At 35.4% G+C, this 27,464-nt stretch overlaps 1 protein-coding gene across 2 annotated transcripts in view; it reads right to left on the bottom strand.

The window, feature by feature from the left end:
* Nucleotides 1-27,464, bottom strand: part of uex (metal transporter uex) — a 105,318-nt gene that overhangs the window by 55,061 nt on the left and 22,793 nt on the right. For both annotated transcript variants that reach the window (XM_065354690.1, XM_065354698.1), the window contains exon 3: nt 22,820-23,497. In XM_065354690.1, the coding sequence (XP_065210762.1) occupies nt 22,820-23,497 (678 nt within the window). The remainder of the gene's footprint in view (nt 1-22,819; nt 23,498-27,464) is intronic.

The raw sequence follows: 27,464 nt of genomic DNA on the forward strand, positions 1-27,464 counted from the left end.
TTTTAAAGAAAAAAAATTGCTCTGGGTAGGGATTGAACCCGAGTTGCCTCTGTCCTGCTCACTTCTGTCACATTCTCCAACTGCTAGACCATTGCCCCTGTTGACTAGAGAGGCCTTGAAAGAATATTCAGTAGGTACATTTTATTCTGGATGTGGAAAATTTTTCTTAGTGTGTTGCCAACTCAGACATCGACAAATGTGTTGGTAACATCTCGAAATTTCTAAAGATACTTTATGGATCTTGTAATCGACATCAACTTCCTCATCAATATTAACCAGATAGTTGATGTCGAGTACAAGATCTACAGTGATGTATCTGCCAGACAACAACATCTTGTACAGTAACACACAATGTTAACTTTACTCAAGTAAGTCAAAATTGACTACACAAACCAGTTGTAACTCAAAGCTAAAATTTTGCCAAAAATAGCGAGGAAGCCTCTATAAGTTGTATGTTGTCCGGCGTTTACCTCTATAACTCAAATATTTCAATTTATATTTCTATCTTTTATGCACTTACATATCTCTCAATTCATTCATTTTGTAAGACCTCTATAACTCAAACCCTCTCAAAATCTCACCTGCATAACTCGAAACTGATTATCTCAAAACCTCTATAACTCTTGAATGCCTGAACCAAACTGGAAGTGATCAGAAAAAATGCTTTCAATTTGTTGAATGGGACATACATGAATATCACTTTAATGTGTAGTATATACCCCCCTGCCCCTCAAAACTATTTTGTAAATGAGGGGCCAATTTTTTCAAATTTTTGTAAATTACGAAAGAGCAAAATACCTAACATCGCTCTGTACCCTACTGTGTATACCCTTTGTGATTATACTTTGTGAAAGCATATTAACAAATTCATAAAATTAAAAATGGAGGAAGTTGGCCCATATTTTACCTCAACTTTTTCATATATATGCCCCACCAAAAATGGGATGGGGCTCATCAAGGATTTGCTTTCAATAATTAGGTGGGTGGAATGTGATTATATAAGATAACCTCAAATTTGGGCCAATTAGGCATTTTGCTCTTTCGTAATTTACAAAAATTTGAAAAAATTGACCCCTCATTTACGAAATAGTTTTGAGGGGTAGGGGGCATACTACACATTAAAGTGATATTCATGTAAGTCCCATTCAACAAATTGAAAGCATTTTTTCTGATCACTTCCAGTTTGGTTCAGGCCTTTAAGGGATAAGCAGAATGAATGGCCATTCTCCTTGGATTTCGACTTATCAAGGTTCCACTGTAGATAGTTTTGTAGACCATGGTAATTTTTGGCAATTAACTGGTCATTTATGGTAAACTACTTGACTTTCAAGTAAATTATTCACAAGCTGGTGAGTTTTTGTAAAAATTACTAATATATTAGAAATTTAAGGTAAATTATCAGTAAAGTGACAATTTTAGGTAAATTACCAGTAAATTGGTGAATTTTGGTAACTCATTAATAAAATTGTTGATTTTAGATAAGTTACCATGAAACAAAAAATACGTACCTAATTTTTAATAAATTATTGTTGAATTAGTAATAAGTAATTCTTAGTAAAATCATCAGTCAATTGGTGATTTTTGGTAAAATCATCCGTAAAATTGGTAATTTTTGCTTTTGGTAATATACTGGTAATTTTGGTGTACTATTGGTAAACGTTGAGTCACTTTAGGTAAACTGCAGTAACTTTTCCAATTTTCTAGTAAATTTTTGGTAGTTTTGAAAATCAGCACCAATTTTTTTTGTAAATTACTGGTAATTTTTGGCAATTTGCCAGTCATTATTTATGGTAATATTCAATTTTTTTGGGCAGTTACCCGTAAACAGGTTAAGTTTAGTAAATTGGTAATTTTTGGTAAATTACTGATTATTTTTTAAAAATCACTGGCTATTTTCGGTAAATTACTGGTAATTCTCGGTTAGTTGTGTAAATCACTGGTAATTCATGGTAAAACACTGGTAATTATTTATAAGTTTATGTATGTACTTGTGGGCAAACTCTGAGTCATTTGTGGTAAATTACAGTAATTTTTGAAATTTTATAGTAAATTTTTGGTTGTTCAGAAAATTATTCTCAATTTTTGTAAATTACTAGTAGTTCTTGGCAATTTGCAGCTCATTTATGGAAATTTTTCTAAATCGCCAATAAAGTGGTACTTTGGTATTTTTTGGTAAATTATTAGTAAATTTGTAATTTTTTGTAAATTACTGGTTTTATTGGTAATTTTTGGTAAATTACCTGTAAATGCGTAATTTCCGGTAAATTTCCAGTGAAATTGATAATTTGTGATGTATTGGAAGTAATTCAAGATACCTAAATGACCGGTAATTTGGTAATTTTAGATAAAACATTGGAAACGTTTGGTAAATTACTCGTACCTTTGAAAAATCAATAAATTTCTTTGTCAGACCTTCAGAAATTGGATCTTTGACATTTTCGCTCAGACTTTCGAAAACTTGACAAGAATTCTGTAAAGTTTCTATCTACCTATTCCATTTTATAATTAGGTAGATACTGCAGAAAAATTCTTCTAAACGATACCCTTATCCCCTTTTCAAAAAAAAAGATACTCACTTCCCCAACACTCTGCACTCTCATACACAAATTGCGGTTTCTGTACAACCTTTAAAAATTGAAAAAAAAAAAATGAAATTGTGAAAGGAATTGTACTATGACATCTGATGAATTTTTGTCCAAAAAGGTGAGGATTGATAGCATTTTTGAAATTATTCGACAGTAATTTTTGGCCTACTTTTTTGTCAAATTTCGAAAAAATTTGAAAATCAACTCGTTAAGACAGAATTTTTGAGCTCCTCCCCCCCTCCTCCTACACTCAGTTTCTTCTTATACAATAAGATTCCTGAAGTTGTATGCAAACAATGCAAACCAATATTAAAAGTCGCGATTTCTCGCTTTATTTTCCGCCTTCCCTTTCAAGTTTTATACACTCCGATAAAGGTACACAACATGTAAAATACGAATTGTAGGTACGATGCGTGCGACGACCGCGTTCCTTCTCTCCCTGCTCTTTTGCAAAGGCTCTTCCTAAAACGCACTGTAGTACACGTGGCACCAAAACGGAAATTCCATCTTCTCGAACGGTATAATTTGGTCGATCAGCTACAACAGTCACAACGTACTCGTAAAAAAGCAACCCCACAGACCGGGGTTCGAGGAGCGAGGGAAAAAATGCAACTCGATGAATTCGCCATTCCGTGTAAAACGTAAACGTTCACCACCAAGTTAAGATAAAGGCTTAAGACGCGGATTCGCGTAGTAAAAGCGCGATTAATGAACATGAAAACAAGCTTTTTCGTAATCATTTACAACACGTTATCGATTACCTACCTCGAGCTTGAACCTCGAGTCGAGTAGTACTATATACGCGAGCCTTTGCGATGGCGTAATATTTTCTCTCCTTTTTGTCTCACTCTTTCCCTTTTTTTTTCTCGCTTTCTTGCAACCACTTATCTCTGCTTGGTACGCGATTATGCGATATACTACGAGTATACACGACGACAACAAGTTACAATGCGGATTTTTTTCCGAAGGGATTTTTTTTAAGTTGACTTTTTTTCAAGGTTCTGCTGTATGTAGCTGTAGTATAGAGAACGTTTACACAGCAGAGGTGTTTTGCATATTCAAGGATGTATACGAGTAGTACTCGTATATATCGCGAGATTGCCACGATAAAGGTGGGACGAGGGGGTGAAGGGGCAAGACGAGGTGGAGGTGAAAGGTCGTTCGTGACATTGTCGCATTGATGAAGTGCGCTATGTTGCCATGTAACTTGTATAATAATGTGTATGTGTTGTAGTTCTATGCTTGTGTGCTTTTTCATCGACGCGACGAGCCTTTCTAGATTCCTTAACGGGATAAATTATTATCGTTTATGTGTACAAGGTGGCTGGGTTTTTCAATCGTCCTTGAACTAGACTCGTGAATCACTGCGCGGAGTGAGTCATTTAAAAAGAAGTGACATTTTCCGAGTAATTTAGCAGGTATTAGGAGTGAGTAGAGTGAGTTTGGAAAAACTGGTGGGGACAGCTTGAAATTTTGAAAACCGTAACTAAAAAACTGCAGGAAAAGTGTAGTGAAATTACTTGAAATGAATGTATTTTTCGACTAGACAAATTATTCATAAAAAAAATAAAGGTGGTGAGGTAGGAGAATTCTAAAAAAAATATCTAAATTTCTTGAAGGAAGGGAGGAGGACAATTTAGAAAATGTCGTGCTCAAGGTCTGGCATTGAGAAAATTTTATCAAATGGAGTTGGAAAATCCGAAATTTACGTTGCACGTCGACTTAAACACGCTATTAAGTGGACTGCTTGTGAGTTTAAGTCTTTTTGGAGCCTCCAGCAAATTTCTGAAAAATTCTGGAGCCTCCAGTAGATTTTTAAAGCTTGAAATTTCCCCATCAAATGCAGTTAAAAGCCCAAATTCACTCTGAAAACTAATTTTAATACGCTATAAAGTTTCAAAAATCTGCTGGAGCCTCCCGGAATTTTTAAAAGGTCGCTGGAAGCGTCAAAATGACATGAACTCGCCTGCAGAACTTGATAGGGTGTTGAAATTGGAATGCAGAGTGAATTTTGGATTTAATTCCAGCACCATTAAGTAAAATTTTATACAGACATTTCAAGCATTGAAAAATTTGCTGGAGGCTCCAGTAGTTTCGAAAACGTCCCTGGAGGCTCCAAAATGACTTGAAATCTACCTGCAAACGACTTCATGGCGTATTGAAATTAGTTTGCTGAGTGAATTTCTGATTTTTAAACTCCATTTGGAGAAATTTTAGGTTTCAAAAATCTTCTGGAGCCTCCAGGAATTTTCAAAAGGTCGCTGGAAGCGTCAAAATTACTTGAACTCGCCTGCAGACCTCGATAGAGTGTTTAAATTGGAATGTAGAGAAAAATTTGGATTTCCAGCTCCGTTATGTAAAATTTTATGGACATTTCAAATGATGAAAAGAAATGGTACACATGACCGAATTGTCCACGCATTTTTCAAACATTGAAAAATTTGCTGGAGGCTCCAAAACGACTAGAAATCTACCTGCAAACAACTTCATGGCGTATTGAAATTAGTTTGCTGAGTAAATTTCCGTTTTTTAATTCCATTTGATGAAATTTTGTGAAAATTCCAAGTTTCAAAAATCTGCTGGAGCCTCCAGGAATTTTCAAAAGGTTGCTGGAGGCATCAAAATTACTTGAACTTGCCTTCCAGAACTTGGTAGGGTGTTGAAATTGGAGTGCAGAGTGAATTTTAGATTTCCAGCTCCGTTTAGTAAAATTTTATGCGCATTTCAAGCATTGAAAAATTTTCTGGAGGCTCCAGTTGTTCCCAAAAAATCCCCGGGGGCTCCAAAACGACTTGAAATCTACCAGCAAACAACTTCATGGCGTATTGAAATTAGTTTGCTGAGTGAATTTCTGTGTTTCAACGCCATTAGATGAAATTTTGTGGAAATTTCAAGTTTCAAAAATCTTCTGGAGCCTCCAAGAATATTCTAAAGGTCCCTGGAGGCACCAAAATTACGTGAATGAACTCGCCTGCAGAACTTGGTAGGGTGTTGAAATTTGAGTGCAGAGTGAATTTTGAATTTACAGCTCCGTTTAGTAAAATTTTATGGACATTTAAAGCATTGAAAAACTTTCTGGAGGCTCCAGTAGTTCCCAAAAGATCCCTGGAGGCTCCAAAACGACTTCATGGCGTATTAAAATTGGTTTGCTGAGTGAATTTCTGTTTTTTCAATTCCATTTTGATGAAATTTCAAGTTTAAAAAATCTGCTGGAGCCTCAAGGAAATTTCAAAAGGGTACTGGAGGCATCAAAATTACTTAAACTCGCCTGCAGAACTTGATGGAGTGTTGAAATTGGAAAGCAGCAAAAAATTTGATTTCCAGCTCCGTTTAGTAAAATTTTATGGACATTGCAAGCATTGAAAAATTTGCTGGAGGCTCCAGCAGTTTCCAAAAAGTCCCTGAAGGCTCCAAAACTAGTTGTAATCTATCTGCAAACGACTTCATGGCGCATTGAAATTAGTTTGTTGAGTGAAATTCTGTTGTTTTAACTCCATTTGATGAAATTCCAAGTTTCAATAATCTGCTGGAGCCTCCAGGAATTTTCAAAACGTCGCTGGAGACGCCAAAATTACTTGAACTCACTTGTAGAACTTGATAGGGTGTTGAAATTGGAGTACAGAGTGAAATTTGGATTTCCAGCTCCGTTTGGTAAAAGTTTATGAAAATTTCGAGCATTGAAATTTTTTGGAGGCTCCAAAACGACGTGAAATCTACCTGCAAACGACTTCATGGCGTATTGAAATTAGTTTGTTGAGTGAATTTCTGTTGTTTTAACTCAATTTGATAAAATTTTAAGTTTCAAAAATTTGCTGGAGCCTCCAGGAATTTTCAAAAGGTCGCTGGAGGCATCACAATTACTTGAATTCGCTTGCAGAACTTGATGAGGTGCTGAATTTGGACTACAGAGTAAAATTTGGATTTCCAGCTCCGTTGTGCAAATTTTATGGAAATTTCGAGCATTAAAAAATTTCCTGGAGGCTCCAGTAGTTTCCAAAAAGTGCCTGGAGGCTCCGAAACGACTCGAAATCTACCTGTAAACGACTTCATGACGTATTGAAATTAGTTTGTTGAGTAAATTTTAGTTTTTTAACTCCATTTGATGAAATTTTATGGAAATTTTTAGGTTTTCAAAATCTGATGGAGCCTCCAAGAATTTTCAAAACGTCGCTGGAGGCATCAAAATTACTTGAACTCGCCTGCAGAACTTTTTAGGGTGTTCAAATTTGAGTGGAAAGTAAATTTTGAATTTCCTGCTCCATTTGGTAAAATTTTATGAAAATTTTGAGCATTGAAAAATTTGCTGGAGGCTCCAAAACGACTCAAAATATACCTGCAGTCGACTTCCTAGCATATTGAAATCATTTTACAGAAAAAATTTCTGCTTTCCAAGAACATTTGAAGAGTGATATTCCAAAACTCGCTTTGTCCATTTTTATCAAAGTTGGGTTTTCAGCGGTACCTGGTAGATCAAGTATTAACTCACATTACTACATCATCAACCTACCAAAATGAGGTGTTTAACTCACCTAAATATCCAATTCACTAAAATTTAAAAAAAAAATTATGTTCCAAAATGTGCTTTGTCCATTTTTATTGAAATTTTTTTTAGCAGTATTTAGTGGATGAAGTGTATACCTACACTCCTACATCATAAATCCACCCAAATAAAGTGCTAAACTCGCCTAAAAAGTCAATTTACCCGTTTGAAGGGAAACTGTTTTTCCTCTTTCCTGAAAAGTTGTGAAAATGGACAAAGCGAGTTTTGGAATATCACTCTTCATTGATGAAATTTTGTTGAAAATTCAAGTCTCAAAAATTTACTGGAACCGCCACAAATTTTCAAAAATTCGCTGGAGGCTCTAAAATGACTTGAACTCTCTAGCAGTAGGCTTAGTAACGTATTTAAGTTGAACTGCAGCGTAAATTTCGGATTTCCAACATCATTTGATGAAATTTTGTGGAAATTTCAAGTTTCAAAAATCTGCTGGAGCCTCCAGAACAGCTGAATGTATGCTCTTTCGATCTAGCTTTGGCTAGTTTAAAAAATCGCAGAGTCCTATGTCGAAAACAGTAGCCTAACTCGACACTCCTTCGGGGGGTGGGGGGGGGGTTGAAATCAAGATACACGATATTATATCTACAAAAAAGGTGTATTTTTACGCGAAAGCGAAAAATTCATTTTTTCAGGGTGTCTGGAGAGGGGGGTTGTCCCCCCTCCGTATTTACGCCACTGGTCGAAAAGCTAAATCTGCGATTTCGGCTGACTTGTTAGTAAAAATGGCCACCATTTTGTTAGTAGGGCCAACTTTTTTTTGGTAAGTTTGCTTTAAAATGTTCCTTAGGATGTCCCCTTAAGACAAGAGTTGCCTCAGAGGATCATTGGGGGAGGGGGGTGCAATTATTCCTATTGTAATTACACCGGACTAAAAGAATACCTAGATCATCAACTTGTCGAACATGATTAGTTGGAAAATGGTTTCTTCGTTTCATTCAGACTGTTTTAAAAAGTTACCTGGTGTGAAAAGTATTATAAATGTGTGCTTTTTCAACTGAGAAGGATCGCTTAAACCGTCCATACTTTCCCCTATTCCACGTATTATTGCCTAATTGTATATTTTCCCCCCTATTTCAGGCACACAATTTCTGTAATAGGACGAGATCTCTCTAGTGCCTTCCTGGTATTCGTTGCCCATCGCTTATATAAACATTTCGTTGTGCATTTAATTTAAAACCCTCTTCCCTGTCCCTTTTCTAATTTTCTCGCTAGTTTTAATTTCCGTCCTACGTTTCTACGTGCCCCGATGGGCATGTCAATTCATCCGAAAGATACCTGCGAGTAAAGTGATATTGTGTGTCGAATTGTCTAACTGTACCTGCCTGCCCTATAGTTTCATTCGGGCTAAACTACAGTGGCCTTTTCATAAGGGATGAGGATGAATCATCGTATACACGATAGAGCAGGATAGGACTTGACGCGACCTGCGACACCGAGGTGCGATGACGAAAAAGGTTGCCAGGAAAGGTCGTTCGAATACAAGTATTTTTACCTGATGGACTTAGCACCTTTTTTTTTTCCTACACCGATGGTAGATTAAACTCGTATACAGCTCTACTATACAATAATAAATAATGTACGTAAGACGCAGTTTTCTTTTTCCATTCGAATTTTTTTTTGTGTCGCTATTTCGTCACGCGCTTGTCCGGTAGCATTTTTTCCTCGTTAGAAAACTAAATGAAAAACTTTTCTGCTCCCCTTGGTCCTGAGTTATACCGCCGCAAATCCGTGAGAAAATAAACTCCACGAGTTTTTTTTCTGTTCAACGATCGGCACATGCGGGAAAGTAAAAATGGCGACACGCGTTGTGGAATTTAAATTCAATTGCGAAAAGTTTTTCAGTTTTCGTCGTATTCGTAGTTCCTTCTGGATTTTTCGGCGCTTCATTTCTGGCATACTTGGTCGTTTATTTAGAATAATAATGCGCATATGATACAAATGAAAGTTTTAATGTTTCAATTTGCGTCAAATTTCTTTCAAGATTTTGGAAATTTTCCACCCTTGTGAGAAAGTCCGCGAATTTGAGAATTTTTTTTGTCAAGTTTGGGTACAATTTTGACTTTAGAGATATTCACACATATATTACTTACAAGGGAACCTTTTGAGGTGTCCGCCTCCGATTTGAACGGGACCGCGATTTTTGGAAAGAGCATGTTCTAAAACCACCCAAATTCAAATTTTCAGCTGCCCAAGTACATTTTTCGATTTTTAGCGAATTTTTGAAAATCCAAAATTGATTATTTTTGTCATTCATGCTTTTTTAAAAAAAGTACGTACTTGATCAGTAAAAATGTTCAAAATAAGTCCTAAAACTGATTTTAACCCCCCCCAAATCCAAATTTTGCCATTTCCAGCCATTCTGGAGCCTCCAACGATATTTTTCAATTTCTCCAGAATTTTGAATTTGAAGGGTTCCTTTCCAAGTCGGCCTAAGTCCATTTTTATCATTTTTGAGTTAGCAGCGCCATCTGCTGGTACAGGTCGGTTAACACCTTTATCACCTTGTCCCAACACCTGGCGTTACTTTTTTCGCTCAGGAGCGCTGTTTTGCCGGCTCGAAAAAACAGCTGATTATTCCAAAGTGGCCTAAATCATACATTTTTTAAGAATTTGTATACAAGTGCGGTTGTGCCGGTTTTTTTTCAAGTTTTTCAACGATTTTCGAGAGACGAAATTTGAAGGTGCTTCGAATGAAATTGTTTCAGAAATGTATTAAATTAATGATTCGTGAATTTTTTTTTGAAAAAACGCGTTTTTCAGCTCTTTTTCGAAATTTTTAACATCAGATAATTCCAAATGGGCCTAAGTCCACTTTTTCTGACTGTTTGACGCGCTCTGGAGCTGAAAATACGCAAAATTAAAAAAATACCAATACGGTACTTTAAAGCAGAAAGATCAAGCTTCACAACCATATAATCACATCATTTATTATTGAAGCGGAAGGGCGAGAAAAACACTTATTTGTGTTTTTCTCGAAACGAAAAAAATGGACTTAGGCCGACTTGGAAAGGAACCCTTCATTTGCTCCAGAAGGTGTGAATATGAAGTTGGGCAGCTAAAAATCGAGTTGTGTGTTACACTCGAACTGTTCTACGAATTTATTCACATTTGAGCCGATTCTGGAGGGGACACCTCAAGAGTGGTTTTTTGACCACCTTTTTTTCATATCGTAATAAGAAATCCAAAAAAATCTAAATTTTACCGTTTGCGAGGAAATTTTCGAAATTTGCGCGAATCGCAGTATTTCGTCATGAATTAACCCTACGAGGGAAAAGTTCGCCATTTCCAGCTTTTCTGGAGGCTCCAGTGTGATTTTTCAATTTCTCCAGAATTTTTAATTTGCTCCAGAAGGCGTGAATATGAAGTTGGGCAGCTAAAAATCGAGTTGTGTGTTAAACTCGACCTGTTTAACGAATTTATTCACATTTGAGGCGATTCTGGAGGGGACACCTCGAGAGTGGTTTTTTGACCCGGTTTTTCATATCTACTTGATAAGAAATCCAAAAAATCAAAATTTTACAGTTTGCGAAGAAATTTTTGAAATTTTTTGCGAATCGCAGTATTTCGTCATGAACTAACCCTACGAGGGCAAATTTCGCCATTTCCAGATATTATGGAGGCTCCAGCGCGATTTTTCAATTTCTCCAGAATTTTTAATTTGCTCCAGAAGGCGTGAATATGAAGTTGGGCAGCTAAAAATCGAGTTGTGTGTTATACTCAACCTGTTTAACGAATTTATTCACATTTGAGCCGATTCTGGAGAGACACCTCGAGAGTGGTTTTTTGACCAGCTTTTTTTCAAAATAAAAATATTCAAAAATCAAAGAAAATTTTTTAGAAATTTGCGCGAATCGCAGTATTTTGTCATGAACTAAGCCCACGAAGGCGAATTTTGCCATTTCCAGCTATTCTGGAGGCTCCAGCACGATTTTTCAATTTTTCCAGATTTTTCAATTTGCTCCAGAAGGCGTGAATATGAAGTTGGGCAGCTAAAAATCGAGTAGTGTGTTATACTCGATCTGTTTAACAAATTTATCCAATTTGAGCCGGTTCTGGAGCGGACACCTCGAGAGTGGTTTTTTGTCCAGCTTTTTTCATACTTAATAAGAATCCAAGTAAATCTAAATTTTACCGTTTGCGAGGAAATTTTTGAAATTTGCGCGAATTGCAGTATTTTGTCATGAACTAACCCTACGAGGGCAAATTTTGCAATTTCCAGCTATTCTGGAGGCTCCAGCGCGATTTTTCAATTTCTCCAGAATTTTTAATTTGCTCCAGAAGGCGTGAATATGAAGTTGGGCAGCTAAAAATCTTGTTGTGTGTTATACTCGATCTGTTTAACGAGTTTATCCACATTTGAGGCGATTCTGGAGGGGATACCTCAAGAGTGGTTTTTTGACCAGCTTTTTTTCAGAATGAAAATATACCTATCCAAAAACCAAAAATTCCTCATTTGTGAGAAAATTTTCGAAATTTGCGCGAATCGCTGTATTTCGTCGTTAATTAACCACACGAGAACGAATTTCGCCATTTCCAGCCTTTCTTGGGCCTCCCTTCAATTTTTGGATATTTTTATTACCTATGAAAAAAGCTGGTCAAAAACCCACTCTTGAGGTGTCCCCCCCAGAATCGGCTTAAATGTGAATAAATTCGTTGAACAGTTCGAGTGCAACACACAACTCGATTTTTAGCTGCCCAACTTCATTTTCACGCCTTCAGGAGCAAATTGAAAATTCTGGAGAAATTGAAAAATCGCGCTGGAACCTCCAGAATAGCTGGAAATGGCGAAATTCGCCCTCGTAGGGTTAGTTCATGACGAAATACTGCGATTCGCGCAAATTTCAAAAATTTTCTCGCAAACTGGAAATTTTTGATTTTTGAATATTTTCAATTTGGAAAAAAAACTGGTCAAAAAACAAGTGTTGAGAAGTCCGCTCCAGAATCGGCTCAAATGTGGATAAATTCGTTAAACATGTCGAGTATAACACACAACTCGATTTTTAGCTGCCCAACTTCATTTTCACGCCTTCAGGAGCAAATTGAAAATTCTGGAGAAATTGAACAATCGCGCTGGAGCCTCCAGAATGGCTGTAAATGACGGAACTCGGCCTCAGGGGATTTCTTGTGTTCAAAATACAGCGATTCGCGCAAATTTTAAAAATTTCCTCGCAAACGGTAAAATTTTGATTTTTTTGGATTTCTTATTATGAAAAAAGCTGGTCAAAAAACAACTCTTCAGGTGTCCGCTCCAGAATCCGCTCAAATGTGGATAAATTCGTTAAACAGGTCGAGTATAACACACAACCTGATTTCTAGCTGCCCAACTTCATATTCTCGCCATTTGGAGCAAATTGAAGATTCTGGAGAAATTGAAAAATCGCACTGGAGCCTCCAGAATGGCTGGAAATGGCGAAATTTGGATTAGGGGGGGGTTAATATCAGTTTTAGGACTTATTTTGAACATTTTTACTGATCAAGTACGTACTTTTTAAAAAAAAGCATAAATCACCAAAATAGTCAATTTTGGATTTTCAAAAATTCGCCAAAAATCGAAAAATGAACTTGGGCAGCTGAAAATTTGGATTTGGGGGTTTTAGAACATGCTCTTTCCAAAAATCGCAGTCCCGTTCAAATCGGAGGCGGACACTTCAAGAGGTTCCCTTGTTAGATCTTAGTTTGGGTGAAAAAAATCGGAGAGAAGTTTCGATACATGATACTGATCATTATAGTACTTCCAAGCAGATATGAAGTATGACAGACTTTTTGAGAATTTGAGGAACCCCTGTAAAAGTATCTGAAATAAGTTAGCTTTTGATCATTTGTACTTCCACTTGGTGATTTTTCTATCCTCTACAACTTTCCACATTCCCAGTAACATGTTGCGATTGTTGCGTTGCCAAGCGATACTCGTTGCCAAGCTGATGAACAGATGCATTAGTACTAATATCAATGGGCATCGTGTTCCACGTAGGGTGAAATTAGGGATCAGTAGTTGTGTTGTAAAATACAGTGAAGTCGAGTTGATCAAAAATTAGAAGGAAAAAAAAGTAGTGAAGTTGTAGTGATATTACAGACTATACATATTATTTCAACCAGTCTACGAACCGACGCCAAAATGTGCATCAGCCGGCTGTTTGCGAAACTGAACCATGATGCCCGGAAATTTCACTGCTTGTGTTCATGTCATGAACTCCCACCTGTATCACAACAAGACCAAGAGGATTTACGTAGAATTAGGCATTTGCATGAGTTACTCGGAGGTGACACAACCGATCAATGCATCCTAAAACGACGCGAACAAGAGGATTTATCTAAGGTTAGAAGGTTCTATCGGGTAATGGGACGCGACACGTTCATCAAAGTCATCGAGACATTCAGTAGGATAACTTTGGAGGAAAGATTTGCATTCATAGATAGTCTGGAAAAACTATGCACTACTAGACGATCCGTCCTCATCTAAAGTGGCTAAGTAATCGTTTTGAATACAATTCCGAGTTTCGGTATGTTGATGAAGAAAAATTTCGTTTCAGATCAGATCATCTTACCTGATCAGTTTGTATTGGATTAATTCGTTATTTTAAAATTGTTACTTATAATAATACTAGATAATAAATTTCCAATTATGTATTTTCAAATTTTTGAAATTTTCTGTTATTTTAAACAATCGAAACCGTAGAATTCAAAGGGCTCCAAGTGCCATGCCACCTTGGTCGAAAATGAGTTATTGGCTACTTGGTATAGGCCAGCACCCAGTGAACTTACCCATTTGCCAGATACATATCTACTTTTAAGTAGTTCAAATTGTGCTCTCATGATGTTCCCTCTTCCAAGTCCATCTTTAAAATAAAACTTTAAACGTGAATAACTCGAAAACTACTTATTGGCACTTGAAGCCCTTTGAATTCATACAATTTCAATTTTATGCATTTATTTTGCAGAAATTAAAGCCTTTTTTTTACTATAATATTTTTTCATCATTTACAACATTTTTTCTTCGTACATTCCCACGGAAATTTAGGGATTTAGAAATTTCCCCTTCTCACTCACCAATTCAGATTCCTTAAACAGCCTCCCCCATTATGCTCGGAATGCAACATTCCCCTAAACATTCCCCATTTACTAATAGATTCTCCTTCCTACCAAAATGAACGCTCCATACTCCTTAATCCCGAATCCAACCAAGTAGAGGTCCTCCTTTCTGATGACCCTACTCGTACAGAAAGATGATGTCATTAAATTTTTACAATCCATAAAATTAGTAGATAAAAAAAAAAAATTAAAACCCAGGTAGCTCAGTTGCTCACCTCACTACATATATTGATTGTAACACAACACTATTTTCAAGTATTCAGAATATGCACCCTAATCTTAAGTTTCATAAAGTATGTAGTTTATATTAGTTTTAGTTCTCCTTTGTACAACTGCGAATCAGTGAGACTCTAGCCTAAGTTTTAGTATTATTTTATAGCTCATAAAATAAATAAATAATAATAAATCCTCCAAGTTTTAATCTTTTTCTTCAAAAAAAAAAAAAAAAAAAAAAGAATAAAAATAAGTTTAAAAAAATGATTTTGATGGAAACTAACACGCTAGTGATAGCAATAGCATATTGCTATTGAAATAAATTGAAAGTAAGTAACAGCAGACAAATAGCAGTTTTAAAAAGGAAAAAATTGGCACATGAAAAATTTTTTCTTCTGGAATGTGTTCAGATGGACCCCTTGAACTACCAAAAAAAAACCGACCCTCCTCTCTTGGAACTAATTTTTTTAGGGGGCTTAAACCGGTTGCGATTCACGTTTTTGGGGTTTACTCCACAAATATTAGGTTTACGTTAAAAAGTACCATGACAAAAAATGTTCCCCTTCAAATTCTCAACAATTTGATACTACGCTCGATATCCATCCCTCAAAGGGGGTGTCTAAAAAAAGGGGTGGAAAGAGTAGTTTAGGTGTTTCAAGAAAGGTCAGTCCAATAAATTGATCATATAGGTAGTTACAACTTAATATCATTCGTTTCCACTCTATTTTTTTGTTTACAAAGTCTGCACATCCAACTACTCATCAAACCACCATTGATTGGTCTTCAACCCTCTCCCCGGGGGGGGGGGTTGGTGAAGGGTGCTTGATTTTTCAAGTAACACGTACAACTGAATCATAAATTCGAAAAACGAATCTGGACGTGCGATATATCGAATAGTATGTTTTCGAAATCGCTGAATACGAATATGAACTTATTTTCTGGGTCCAACCCTTCAAAGCCCCTCTGTGCCCCAAAAAAGGGTCAAAAATTTGAAAAATCCTGAAAAGTCGAATGATATATCGAATGGAATGTTTTCGAGATCGCTGAGAACGAATATGATCTTATTTTTTGGGTGCAGTCCCTCAATTACCCTCTGTTCACCAAAAAGGGGGCCAAAATTTTGAAAAATCGTGACGAATGGTATGTTTTCGACGTCATCACTGAGTAAGAATATGACCTTATTTTTTGAACCCAACCACGCAAAGCTCTCAAATGCCCCCAAAAAGGGTCGACATTTTGACAGGGAGTGTGAGGTATTTTTCAAGCCCCAAATATTCGAAAAATTGTTCAAAAATAATCGAAAAATGCAATTAGGCAGCTGTTTATTGGGATTTGGGCGCGATTTCAAATCTGGGCATCCAAAATGGTATTTTTAGGTCCCAAAATTTTCAAAAAATTTTCCTAAAATGGTCAAAAAATGCGATTGGGCTGCTACAACTTTCGGAATTGTCTTTTCCGAGTTTTCTGAGGTTTGAACGCGATTTTGAGTCCACGCATCTAAAATGGTATTTTTAGGGCCTAAAATTTTTAAAAAATTTTCCAAAAATGGTCGAAAAATTCGATTGGGCAGCTACAACTTTGGGAATCGTATTTTTCAGTCACAAGTGCAGTATTTTGGAGTTTGGGCATGATTTCGAGTATACGCATCCAAAATGGTATTTTTAGGGCCCAAAATTTTCAAAAATTTTTCCAAAAATGATCAAAAAATTCGATTTTGCTGCTACAACCTTCGGAATTGTCTTTTCTTGTAGGCAGTCGACTTTTCTGAGGTATGAATGCGATTTTGAGTCCACGCATCTAAAATGGTATTTTTAGGGCCCAAAATTCTCAAAAAGTTTTCCAAAAATGGTCAAAAAATGCGATTGGGCAGCTACAACTTTGAGAAACATTATTTCCGGTAGCAAGTCGAGTTTCCTGAAGTTTGAACCCGATTTCGAGTCTACGCATCCAAAATGGCATTTTTAGGGCCCAAAACTTTCAAAAAAATTTCCTAAAATGATAAAAAAATGCGATTAGACAGCTACACTTTTGAGAAACATCATTTCTGGTAACAAGTCGAGTTTCCTGAAGTTTGGGCACGCGATTTCGAGTCTACGCATCCAAAATGGTATTTTTAGGGCCCAAAATTTTCAAAAAAATTTCCAAAAATGGTGAAAAAACGCGATTGGTCTACTTAAACGTTTGAAATCGTCTGAATCTCGACTTTCCACTAGAAAAGATAAATCTCAAAGTTGTAGCTGTCCGATCGCATTGTTCGACTACTTTTGGAGAACTTTTCGAATTTGTGGACCTCATTTTAGGAATCACTATTTTACCATTTTAGACACATTTTTTCATTTTTTATTAACGGAATTGATCAAAAATGAAAATGTTGTGACTTTAGGACCCCGGTGAGATCCATGGTTTTGATATTGAGATTGGACAGCTATAAATTTTGTTGAGGCTACCCAAGGAGTCTTTTTTTTTTGAAGAAAAATCAAGTCATTTTTTCAATTTTTGAATTCAACAGTCCGTATTTGTAACCTACTTAAATGGGTGGGGGGGGGAAGGGAGGAGCTAGGGAACCTGAAAAATTTCAATTTGAAGCAACATTTTTGAGAAATTAATATTTATACAACGAAAATAATTCATTTCGAAAATCTCGTCCACGGATTATCATTTTATCAATATTTAAACTGAAATTACATCGGGGAAAAAAACCCTAGCTCACTGTCAACTCAAACGTCCAAATTTCTCATTCTAGCAAACTTCGCCAAAATAATCGCAACAGTGTGAATTTTTCATACAGAAAGAAGAAGTTGAGATTTCACAACTCTAACCTCTCTCTTCAGCAATCAAGTACCCGAAGTTTAATAAACAAGAAAGTAATTTCAAGCTCGATGCAGAATAAATGAATCATTCGAAGATATTATGTGCACTTCTCAGATTTCCGCAGTTCGTATCCGGTGATTCGATTTGTTCATATCTTCGCGATAGATAAATAAAAAAGTACACCAACTACAACAGAGAATAAATACTCGAAATAACGAGACCGACCAGACAACGTGAATAACTCGCTACAAAGTTATAGTCTATAAGGTCATAAAGTGGACATTTAAAAATTATATTCAACATCTAATCGCGTGTATGTGCAGAGTGTACTCGTATTTTTTCTTGACCCTGATCTTTTCGCAGCTCGATAGCAGTACCCAACTTGTAGCCAAACTCATACTCCCACTCGCGTTTCACTGTTGCATTTTGACATTTCGTATGCACACCAGACACATTAATGACATTTTGAAAAAATTCCAACGCCGATCGTTTTAGAAGACAATTACATCGCAATATTTTTTCCTCATCATCATCATCGTCGTCTCTCTCTAAACACGAGTAATGCTCTCCACCGACTCTACAACACTGTTGTGCAAGCTGTACCTCTTTTTTTCAACTCGTAATCTAGTTCTGAAACAATTTCACAATCGTATCGAGTGCCCAAGAGGTGAAAAAAAAGAACTCTACATTTTACGAGCCCATCTGGCAATATACCTACATATAAAAATTTCAAACTTTCGAGTGCGGAACAAACATGCAGATTTATAGCTCAAATTACGACACGATGAATTTTATAAAAATTTACTTTATAGCGATATTTCATTTTACATTACGAGAGTCTTCGTTCCGTTTTTCATATAAGCTTTTTTACTCTCACATCTCAAAATTATAAAGGTAGACTGCGTCATCGTCGTTGTATCTCTTTTTCTTTTTTTCCAATTTTCTTTCTTTAAGGGCAAACGTTTTCGTTATCGAGAGAATTAACCTTGGAGAAAATTTTCAACAGTACAAGGACGAGTCTTGATTAAACAACGGCTCAGAACGTCTATGGGCAATTTATATCGATAGAAAAATGCAAAGGTAGCCGGGTAGGTTTTAGTTTAACGAAGAAACACTGCCATCGTTTTAGTATTACTTTATACTCTTCGACATCGTTTTTATCGAATGGATATACCCAGCATCAATATCACTTCCTATGAACTCCCACATAAGGAAAAAAAATTATGTATTCGATAAGTTTATCTAATCGTCTCTCGAGAGAAAAAAACAAAACGGTTTTTCGCTATCAGCCTGCAGTCATAAATCACAGGAAAAATACAGCTTGGCGAATTTTAAAGAAGAGATTTGAGAAATTGAACGATATAACTGCGTCTTACAAAATTTCAGTGTTGCATTATTTTCTTCAGTTCATCACCCCTCCTCCCCTCTTCAAGTTTTAAAATGTCAAAAATTACACCAGCGATGATCATTTTTCAAATCGTTGAAAAATGAAATGACAAAGTGCAAACGAAAATAATAAAAAATAGCAATTCTTTTGTTTCACTAAATATACTAAATCTCAAAAAGCGGAATACTCGATTTTTTTCATAATAGCAAATTAGCAATATGTAATTTGAAAAGCTCAAAATATGAATTTCACACCAAAAGCTCAACTTATCATGACCAGGACAAAAAAACTAAAATATTCCCATTTTGTGAGTTAAGATGTTCTCAAATAGCCTTCTCTTTCAACACTAGAAAATCTTCATTGGTCTCCAACTCCAAACAAAGTTGGTCTTCTTGCATGCAGACGCTTCACCTCCCCCCCCCCCACCAACACATTTCATTTGACAAATTTTTCCTTCTGATGAGATTTTTACTTATAAAAGAGTGCTTTATACAAGGAGATCATATTGCTTGGGGACAAGGGAGGGTTCTTTTTGAAAAATGGTTTATTTCAAAAGATTCTGACAGGAATGAAAAATTTTCAAAATATTTTAAGACTTCAGATTTTGGCTCATATTTGACAATTTTTTCAACAAGAGGATCAATAAAACGTTGTGAGAGGGGAGAGCTGAGAAAGACTTTTTAAAAAAGGAGGTAATTTGGAAACTTTTTAAAAACGGAAAGAATCATGAAACGTTACTCAAAATGAATAATTTTAAATTATAAACACCCCCAAAAAAACGAACCTATAAAATAATTACGTAGAAGAGCTTGACAGAATTTTTTTTAAATTTTTAAAAAATGCAACAAATAATACCTATTAAATTTTATTTTAAATTGTTGAAAATTTCTGCTAAAATACAGCGGCTATTTTCGGTAAATCGCCAATAATTTTTTGTGAATTACTAACCGTCTTTGATAATCAACTTCTGGTATTTACTGGCAACTTCGGTGATTCCTGGTAAATTACGAGATTTTCTTGGTAAATCACTGGCAGTTTTTGGTAAATTACCAGTAATTTTTGGTAAATTACCAGTAATTTTTGGTAAATTACCAGTAATTTTCGGTAAATAACCAGTAATTTTTGGTAAATAACCAGTAATTTTTGGTAAATAACCAGTAATTTTTGGTAAATAACCAGAAATTTTCGGCAAATTACCAGTAATTTTTGGTAAATTACCAGTAATTTTTGGAAAAATTACTAGTAATTTGGTAATTTTATGAACATTTTTAGTGAATTACAAGAATTTTGGCAATTGCACAAATTTGGAAATTAAATTACAAGTAATTTGGTAATTTTTGGTCAATTACACTCTATTTGGTAATTTTTGGTAATAATAGGTAGGTACAAAATTTGATAATGTTTAGGAAATTTTTGAAAAAGTGCACTCTATTTGGTTATTTTTGGTAAATTACCCGTAATTTGGTGATTTGGTGATAGGTATTTGATAGATTATCTAAATTGCACGTAAATTGGTATTTTTTTTTTCAGCAACTTTTGGTAAACTGTAAGTACATAATTTGGTAAATTATGGTAAATTACAAGTAATTTTGTAACTTTTGCTATATTACACTCAATTCGGTAATTTTTAGTAAACTACCCATAATTTAAAAATTGTTGGTAAACTACAAATAATTTGGTAATTTTTGGCAATTTTTTGGAAATTTTTGGAGAATTAAGTACACTCAATTTGATAATTTTTGGTAAATTACCAGTAATTCAGTAATTTTTGGTGAATTACTCGTAATTTTAAGATTTTATGTATATTACAAGTGATTTGGTAATTTTTGGTAAATTGCAAGTAACTTGGTCATTTTTGGTAAATTACAAATGTTTTGAAAATTTTAGGCAAGTTACACTAAATTTGGTAAATTTTGGTAAATTACAAGCAATGTTGTAGCTTTAGCTAAATTACACTCAATTTGGTAAATTTTGGTAATTACATGTAATTTAATAATTTTTTGGACACACTTGAAAAATTACACTCGATTTGGTAATCTTTGGTAAATTACCTGTAATTTGGAAATTTTACACTAGATTTGGCAAATTTTGGTAAATTACAAATAATGTTGTGACTTTAGCTAAATTACACTCAATTTGGTAAATTTTGGTAATTACATGTAATTTGGTAATTTTTGGTAAATTACCCGTAATTTTTGGTAAATTACCCGTAATTTGGAAATTTTTGGTAAACTACAAGTAATTTGGTAGTTTGTGGTGAATTGCACTCAATTTGGTAATTTTTGGTGCATTATATGTAATTTGGTAATATTTGGTAAATGACTAAATTGCACGTAAATTAGTAATTTTTTTTTGGCAATTTTTCGTAAATTACAAATAATTTGGTAATTTTTGGTAAATTGAAAGTAATTTGGTCATTTTTTGGTAAATTACAAATGTTTGGGTAGTTTTAAGCAAATGACACTCAATTTGGTAATTTATGGTAATTACACGTTATTTGGTAATTTTTTTGACCATTTTTGACAAATTACACTTGATTTGGTAATTTTTGGTAAATTACAAGTTTTCTGGTAATTTGTAATAAATTGCACTTAATTTGGTCATTTTTTGGTAAATTACAAATGTTTGGGTAATTTTAAGCAAATCACACTCAATTTGGTAATTTTTGGTAATTACACATAATTTGGTAATTTTTTTGAAAATTTTTGGAAAAATACACTTGATTTGGTAATTTTTGGTAAATTGCAAAAAATCAGGTCATTTCTGGTAAATTACATGTAATTTGGTAATTTTTGGTAAATTACCAGTTGATTTTTGCTAAATTACCTAAACGTAATTTTCTGGAAATTAAGAACCAGAAACTTTTGTTGAATCATCAACAATATCTTTGGTAATTGTGGATTTTGGAAGATTTTAGTGAATGCCAGTAATTCTTATAGATTACTAGTAAGTGCTGGTAAATCATTACTACAAATTTTTATTTTTTGGTAAATTTCTGGTAACTTTGGTATTTTTTTTTTTTTTGTAAATCAAATCGTAATTTTGGTTATTGGTAAATTACCAGTAGCGTTTCAGCTTTTCAAAATTTGAATGAATATTTTTTGAATCAGATTTCAACGTACTTTTGAACGGTGAAATCTGCAGTTTTGAGCTTAGTACATCTACATAATAATCATAGCGGAGATGTTGGACCCTTTTGAAGTTTAGTACTAAGATAGTGACAATTGACTAAATAATGATAGTTTTCACGATTATGGGAGGGGGAGAGGGGAGGGGTGGATATACATTTTTCCAAAAGTAAGCAGACAACTTTCTTATATGGCCCTCGCTCTCCGTAATTATTCGAGAAAAAATCTCAGCTCACCCAGACAGGAACTAGGACGTGCAGAAAGATAAAAATCTGATACATTTGACTTCCAATTCCATAAAGAAAACTATCACCCTTCCCTTCGGCACCGAAATCTCTAATCTCAGCCAATCTTAATCAACCAGTAAGTACTCGTAAAAAAGACTCTAGACACAACAATTTGAATACGACAAAGCATGGACTTCTCGCACATCGAATCGGTCTGCGATGTTAAACGACGCGTAACCCGACGCGACTCATAAAACCAAGTACAGGTATATCGCATGATTGTTAAAACAATAGCAACCAGATACTTAGTCGAACAATGCGGTACTAATTTACACCTTCTATTATACGAGTGAACGTACAAATATGTACTCATTTCAATAAAGTATACCCATGTATAGGTACTCGCATCTACGTCACATCACGTGGCATTTTGGCAGATACCACAATGTACTTCAGGTACCTAGACCTAAGGTGCGTTCATGATTGTCTGTAACTAACCGTAATAAAAGTTACGGTCTGTTACAGAAAAGTAAAGTACAAGAATTCTTATGGCGTAGCTCACGTTGTCCGTAACCGTAACTTTTTGTTTTACAGAAAAGAACAAAGAAAATTACAGAAAAGTAAAAAATTTTTTACTTTTCTGTAACAGGCCGTAAGAGTTACGGACAATCATAAACGCACCTCTACACGATCGCAGATCCATAAACATATTCTAACCACAGAGCACGAAAGTGGGGGGAGGGACAGAGGAACCTCTCGTGACATAACTTTTCAATTAGCGATAAAGAAAAAAATTTCAAAAAAATTACGATTCAACTCACCTTGACCAATTCCTTCAGACGTTCTCTGGTATAAGTAGTGGCGATTTCTTCACCTAGGACCCAGTCGAGCAGCCGGCTCAGCGGCCAAGACAGCGGAGCGGTCAAAAACATGACCGTTTTCGTGATGTAAATGGTCCTGGCACCGATGGCCAATCCGTGTCTGGAGCATACAGCTTGCGGGCAGATTTCGCCGCAAATCACGATAGCCAGAGTTGAAACGACAATGGCTACCATTCCGGAAGACAGATCATCTAATAAAATGGTGAATATGCTGTTGACCAACACGTTGCCCAACAGAATACTACAGAGCAGATAATTGCCGTGGATTCGAACCGGGTAAATGGCTTTGGCGTATTTACGTTCGTTTTCGGTGCCCGTATTCGAAATGATTTTCAAATCTGTCCGATTCAACGACAATAGACCTAAATTTAAACCCGAAAATAAACACGAGAAACTCAAACACACCACGATAATGATGACTTGAAGCCATAACGGAATGATACGTTCGCGAATCACGATTCGACCGAATGGCTTGTCTCCTAAATGCAAGAATTTCTTATCCGACGAGTTCGAGCTTTTGTAGCAAAAGTACAGCGTCGCGCCTGATTTGCCTTTTTGAGGACCCGGTACGGTCATTTTCAGCGTTGCTGTGTGCTCTGATCCGGTCTCTAGTATCGGCTGCAAAAAAAAAAAAAGAACAAAGGGGTAAAATATTAGAAATGCAGGTTTACGAATTCGAGAAGCTAAAGTAATAAAACAGACTAATGAAATAATGTTTCATGAGATAAAGTGCCAAGGGGGGGGGGGAGGGAGGGTGCAAATTTTGATCACCTTCTCGATGGTTTCAAGAAACGTTGGGATCAATAAAAGAGGGTGGTCAATATTTAGCTCTTAGCCTCATATTTGAACAAACTTTGTGACAAACTGAAAAATATCACAAAAAGAATCAAACCAATTCTTGGGTTTGGAAAAGGAGTTCGTAAAATGGTTGGTGTTGCAAATGAATAAAAAAATTGGTAAATTCGCTCAAAAAATTTCAAGCATTTTATAATTTGTTGAAAAAGGATCTATAAATCAATTTCACACCTAAATTTCCTACAAATATGAACTTGTACTTGTATGTTAGTCAGAATTACAAAAAATAAAAAAACGAACAAACATTTCTCAAATATTTTCAGGATCAATTAGCCGCAACCAAAGAAGCCATACAGAAACCTGGGTTGGGTAAATTAATCGTGTGTACAATTGTAATATGTACATGTACACTCACACCGTGTACACGTCATACTCATACACGACATTCTCGTCTACATACGTGCTACTGTATTACCCACACCCAAGGATACGCTGTGTAATCGCTGTTTCTTTTTCAACGACAATGACGACAGCCAATGTCACAATTTCTAATTCTTTTTTCACTTAAAATCGATTTTTTTGACAGGTCGTTCGGAAATTCGTCATTTATTTTTTGAACGTATTAAAGATGATGAAGTATTGATGAAGAGGAGAAAGAATCGCGTTTGCATGGGATGTTGCGTATTTTCCTAATCCGGGGGGGGGGAGCGTTGATGCGAATTTTTATTAGCATTTCAGCTGGTTACTTACACCTCAACAAAAAGCAGAAAAAAGAGTTTGGGAATTGAAAAATTTGAAAAAAATTTTTGAAGCTGAACATGTTGGTAAAAATGAGATCAGATATAATTTTTTTTATAGTGGTACCTAATTTATCAACTTGGCCAAAAAGTTCAGAAACAAGCCAAAAAATGCAAAAAATGCCAAAAAAAGATGAGACACTGAATCATTAAAAATGTAAGTTGGATTAACAGGCAGATTCCGCAAAATAATCAATCAGTAAGAATTTCAGGCATTTGAGCATTTTTTGAATTTAGAGGTGGAATTTTCAGTTTGAACTGTAACCTTTTCGATTATTCTAGTAGTTGCTTCAATTATTTCTTTTTCAACGGGGCTTTTTTTGGCAAACCATGAAACAAAACGAGGACTCTTTACGCAATCAAGGCTAAAATCAATGCTTTTTATTTTGGACGTTTAGCAACAGAAAACCACAGCAATTTTGGCAAAAATGACGACCATTTGAATTGAATAAAAAGGAAATTTTTTGAAAATTTTTGGCAAAAGCAGTATTTTTGTGCACTTTTGGTAAGAATATGACTGTTTGAACAATTGAACATTTTAGCAAAAATTGACCATTTTTGACAATTTAACCGAAAATTGGCACTTTTTGACCATTGTGCAGAAAATGGACAATTCTTGATTATTTTGCCAAAAAGTTGACGCTTTTCGACATTTTTGACACCTTTTGATTTGGACTAATTTAGCCAAGAAAAAAACAACACGCAGAACGCAGAACCTTAGGAGGTAAGCAAGTTTGGCAAAGAAAATGGTAATTGTGAAACAAAAAACGACTTTTAAAACAGATACTTAAGGCGGAAATCGATTCTTTTTGAAAGATGAGGGGGGGGGGTGCAAAAAATTACGAGCTTTGCAACTTTTGAGAATTAGCGAGCCACCAAAAAAATATCCGACTACAATAACGAGTGATTCTTTCTGTTGTCATTACAAGTAGTATTTTCCAGTAATTCATGTAATTTTCCAATTTTTACGAGAAATTAATTGGCAATTGCAAGTACATATAGTAGATAATATTTTTATACTTGATGTTTCGCAATCACAAGACGTACAGGGTGCCCGGAAATATCGAGCACCCCTAAAAAAGTTTTCTACTGAAATACTTTGGTTGGTCACAGTGAATGATAATAATGATAGCACACGATTGGTTGTTGGACTAGAGAGATAACATTCCACCAATCATATGCATCTATTTCACGTTGCCAACCTATATTTTTAATGAAAAACTTTCTTGGGGGTGCTTGATATTTCTGAGCACCCTGTAGTTTTCCCGATTTTATGAAAAATTGTGATAACGAGTAATTCTGTAGTAATTACAAGTAATTTTCTGATGATTATGGGTAATTTTTTGGTAATAATTGCCTACAAGTAATCCTCTGGTAATTACAAGCGATTCTTTGATAACTGTAGTTCTGCCGTAATTACCAGTAAATTTTTGGTAAATACAAGTGATTTTGAGTAATTACGGACAATTTTTTGTAATAACGGGTGGTTATTGGTAATTACGGGTAATGTTTGGTAATTACAAGTACTTTTCTGGTAATTTAGAGTAATTTTGCAATTTTGGCAATTATGGTAATCAAGAGTAATTTTTGGTCATTTTTGGTAACTGCAGGTAATTTCTAGTAATTATAGGTAATGTTTGGTAATTACGGGTATCGGGCAACTTTTGGTAATGACTAATGACAGGTAATTTTTGGTAATTGCAAGTATTTTTTGGTAATTTAGAGTAATTTTTTATTTTTGGCAACTACCGTGATCAAGAGTAATGTCTGGCAATTTCTGGTACTTTTGGTTTTTGTTAACTGCAGGTAATTTTTGCCAATTATGGGTAATGTTGGCCTCTTTGACCAGCTTGAGGTAAGTACAATCTACGCTACAACTGCCAGTCCCAGGAGTAGAGAAGACAAACCTTAAGAGAGGTTCGGAGCGTCCACATCATCGCAGAGGCCGGTAACTCATTTTTGGCAGGCTGGAAGCTGAGAGGATGAGGCTAAGACCAAACCTAGCACCTTGGCGTGTGCCCAGCGTCAAAGCTGCAACCTGAATGGGCTACAACATCAAGCCATCTCAGGAAGTAGAGGAGAGGAGAAAACAATTGGAAAATATCCCTGAAGCTTGCAAACCCCGATACTCAAGAGTCATAAATACTGCTAGTTAAAGTAATATACTGCTAGTGCTAGACACAAATCCTGTACAAAAGCGAGAATTCGGCGCTATAACCAAACTTTGGGAAAGTTGCCTTGACAGGGTAAAGGGCAGCCCCCTCATCAAGCTATGCTTCCTTGGGCTAGAAACCAATAGAAGTGAAAAAAAACAATTTCTCATGAAAACAAAAGTAAGAAGAAACCGGCTGGAACATCAGGGAGCCCTGTTGGGCAGCAGGCAAAAGAGCCCACACTATGGATGCAGAGAAACATCGACATAGTTGTTATCACGGAAACCAAGAAAAAGGGCAGTGGCAACGATGATTATTAACCAAGTGAACGTTCACAGAAAGAAATGGCAAAAACACGTTGACAGAATGCCTGATGAACAGTCCCCTCGAAAAGTCAAAGAGTACACTCCAACTGGCAGGAGGAGTAGAGGAAGACTGAAGAAAAGACTTGACGATACATCGGCGAGTAATTCTTCCACATTTTCCCAGATGGCCGAACAGCTCACTGAGTCAAAGTTCAATAATGATGATGGGTAATGTTTGGTAATTATGGGTAACTTTTGGTAATAACGAGTAATTTTTGATAATTACAAGTTTAGTATTTTCTAGTAATTTGGAGTTTTTTTACTTTTTTTTCAATTTTTGGCAACTATTGTGATGAAGAGTCATTTTTTTGATAATTTTTGGTAACTTTTGATAATTTTTGATAATTATGGGTAATGATTTGTGATTATACATAACTTTTGGTCATTTTTGGTATTACAGGTAAATTTTGGTAATAACAGGTAATTTTTGGTAATTACAAGTATTTTTTCATTTTGGACAACTATGGTAATTAAA

This window comes from Planococcus citri, chromosome 1 (genome assembly GCF_950023065.1).
Source record: "Planococcus citri chromosome 1, ihPlaCitr1.1, whole genome shotgun sequence".
Classification (NCBI taxonomy): Eukaryota; Metazoa; Arthropoda; class Insecta; order Hemiptera; family Pseudococcidae; genus Planococcus; species Planococcus citri.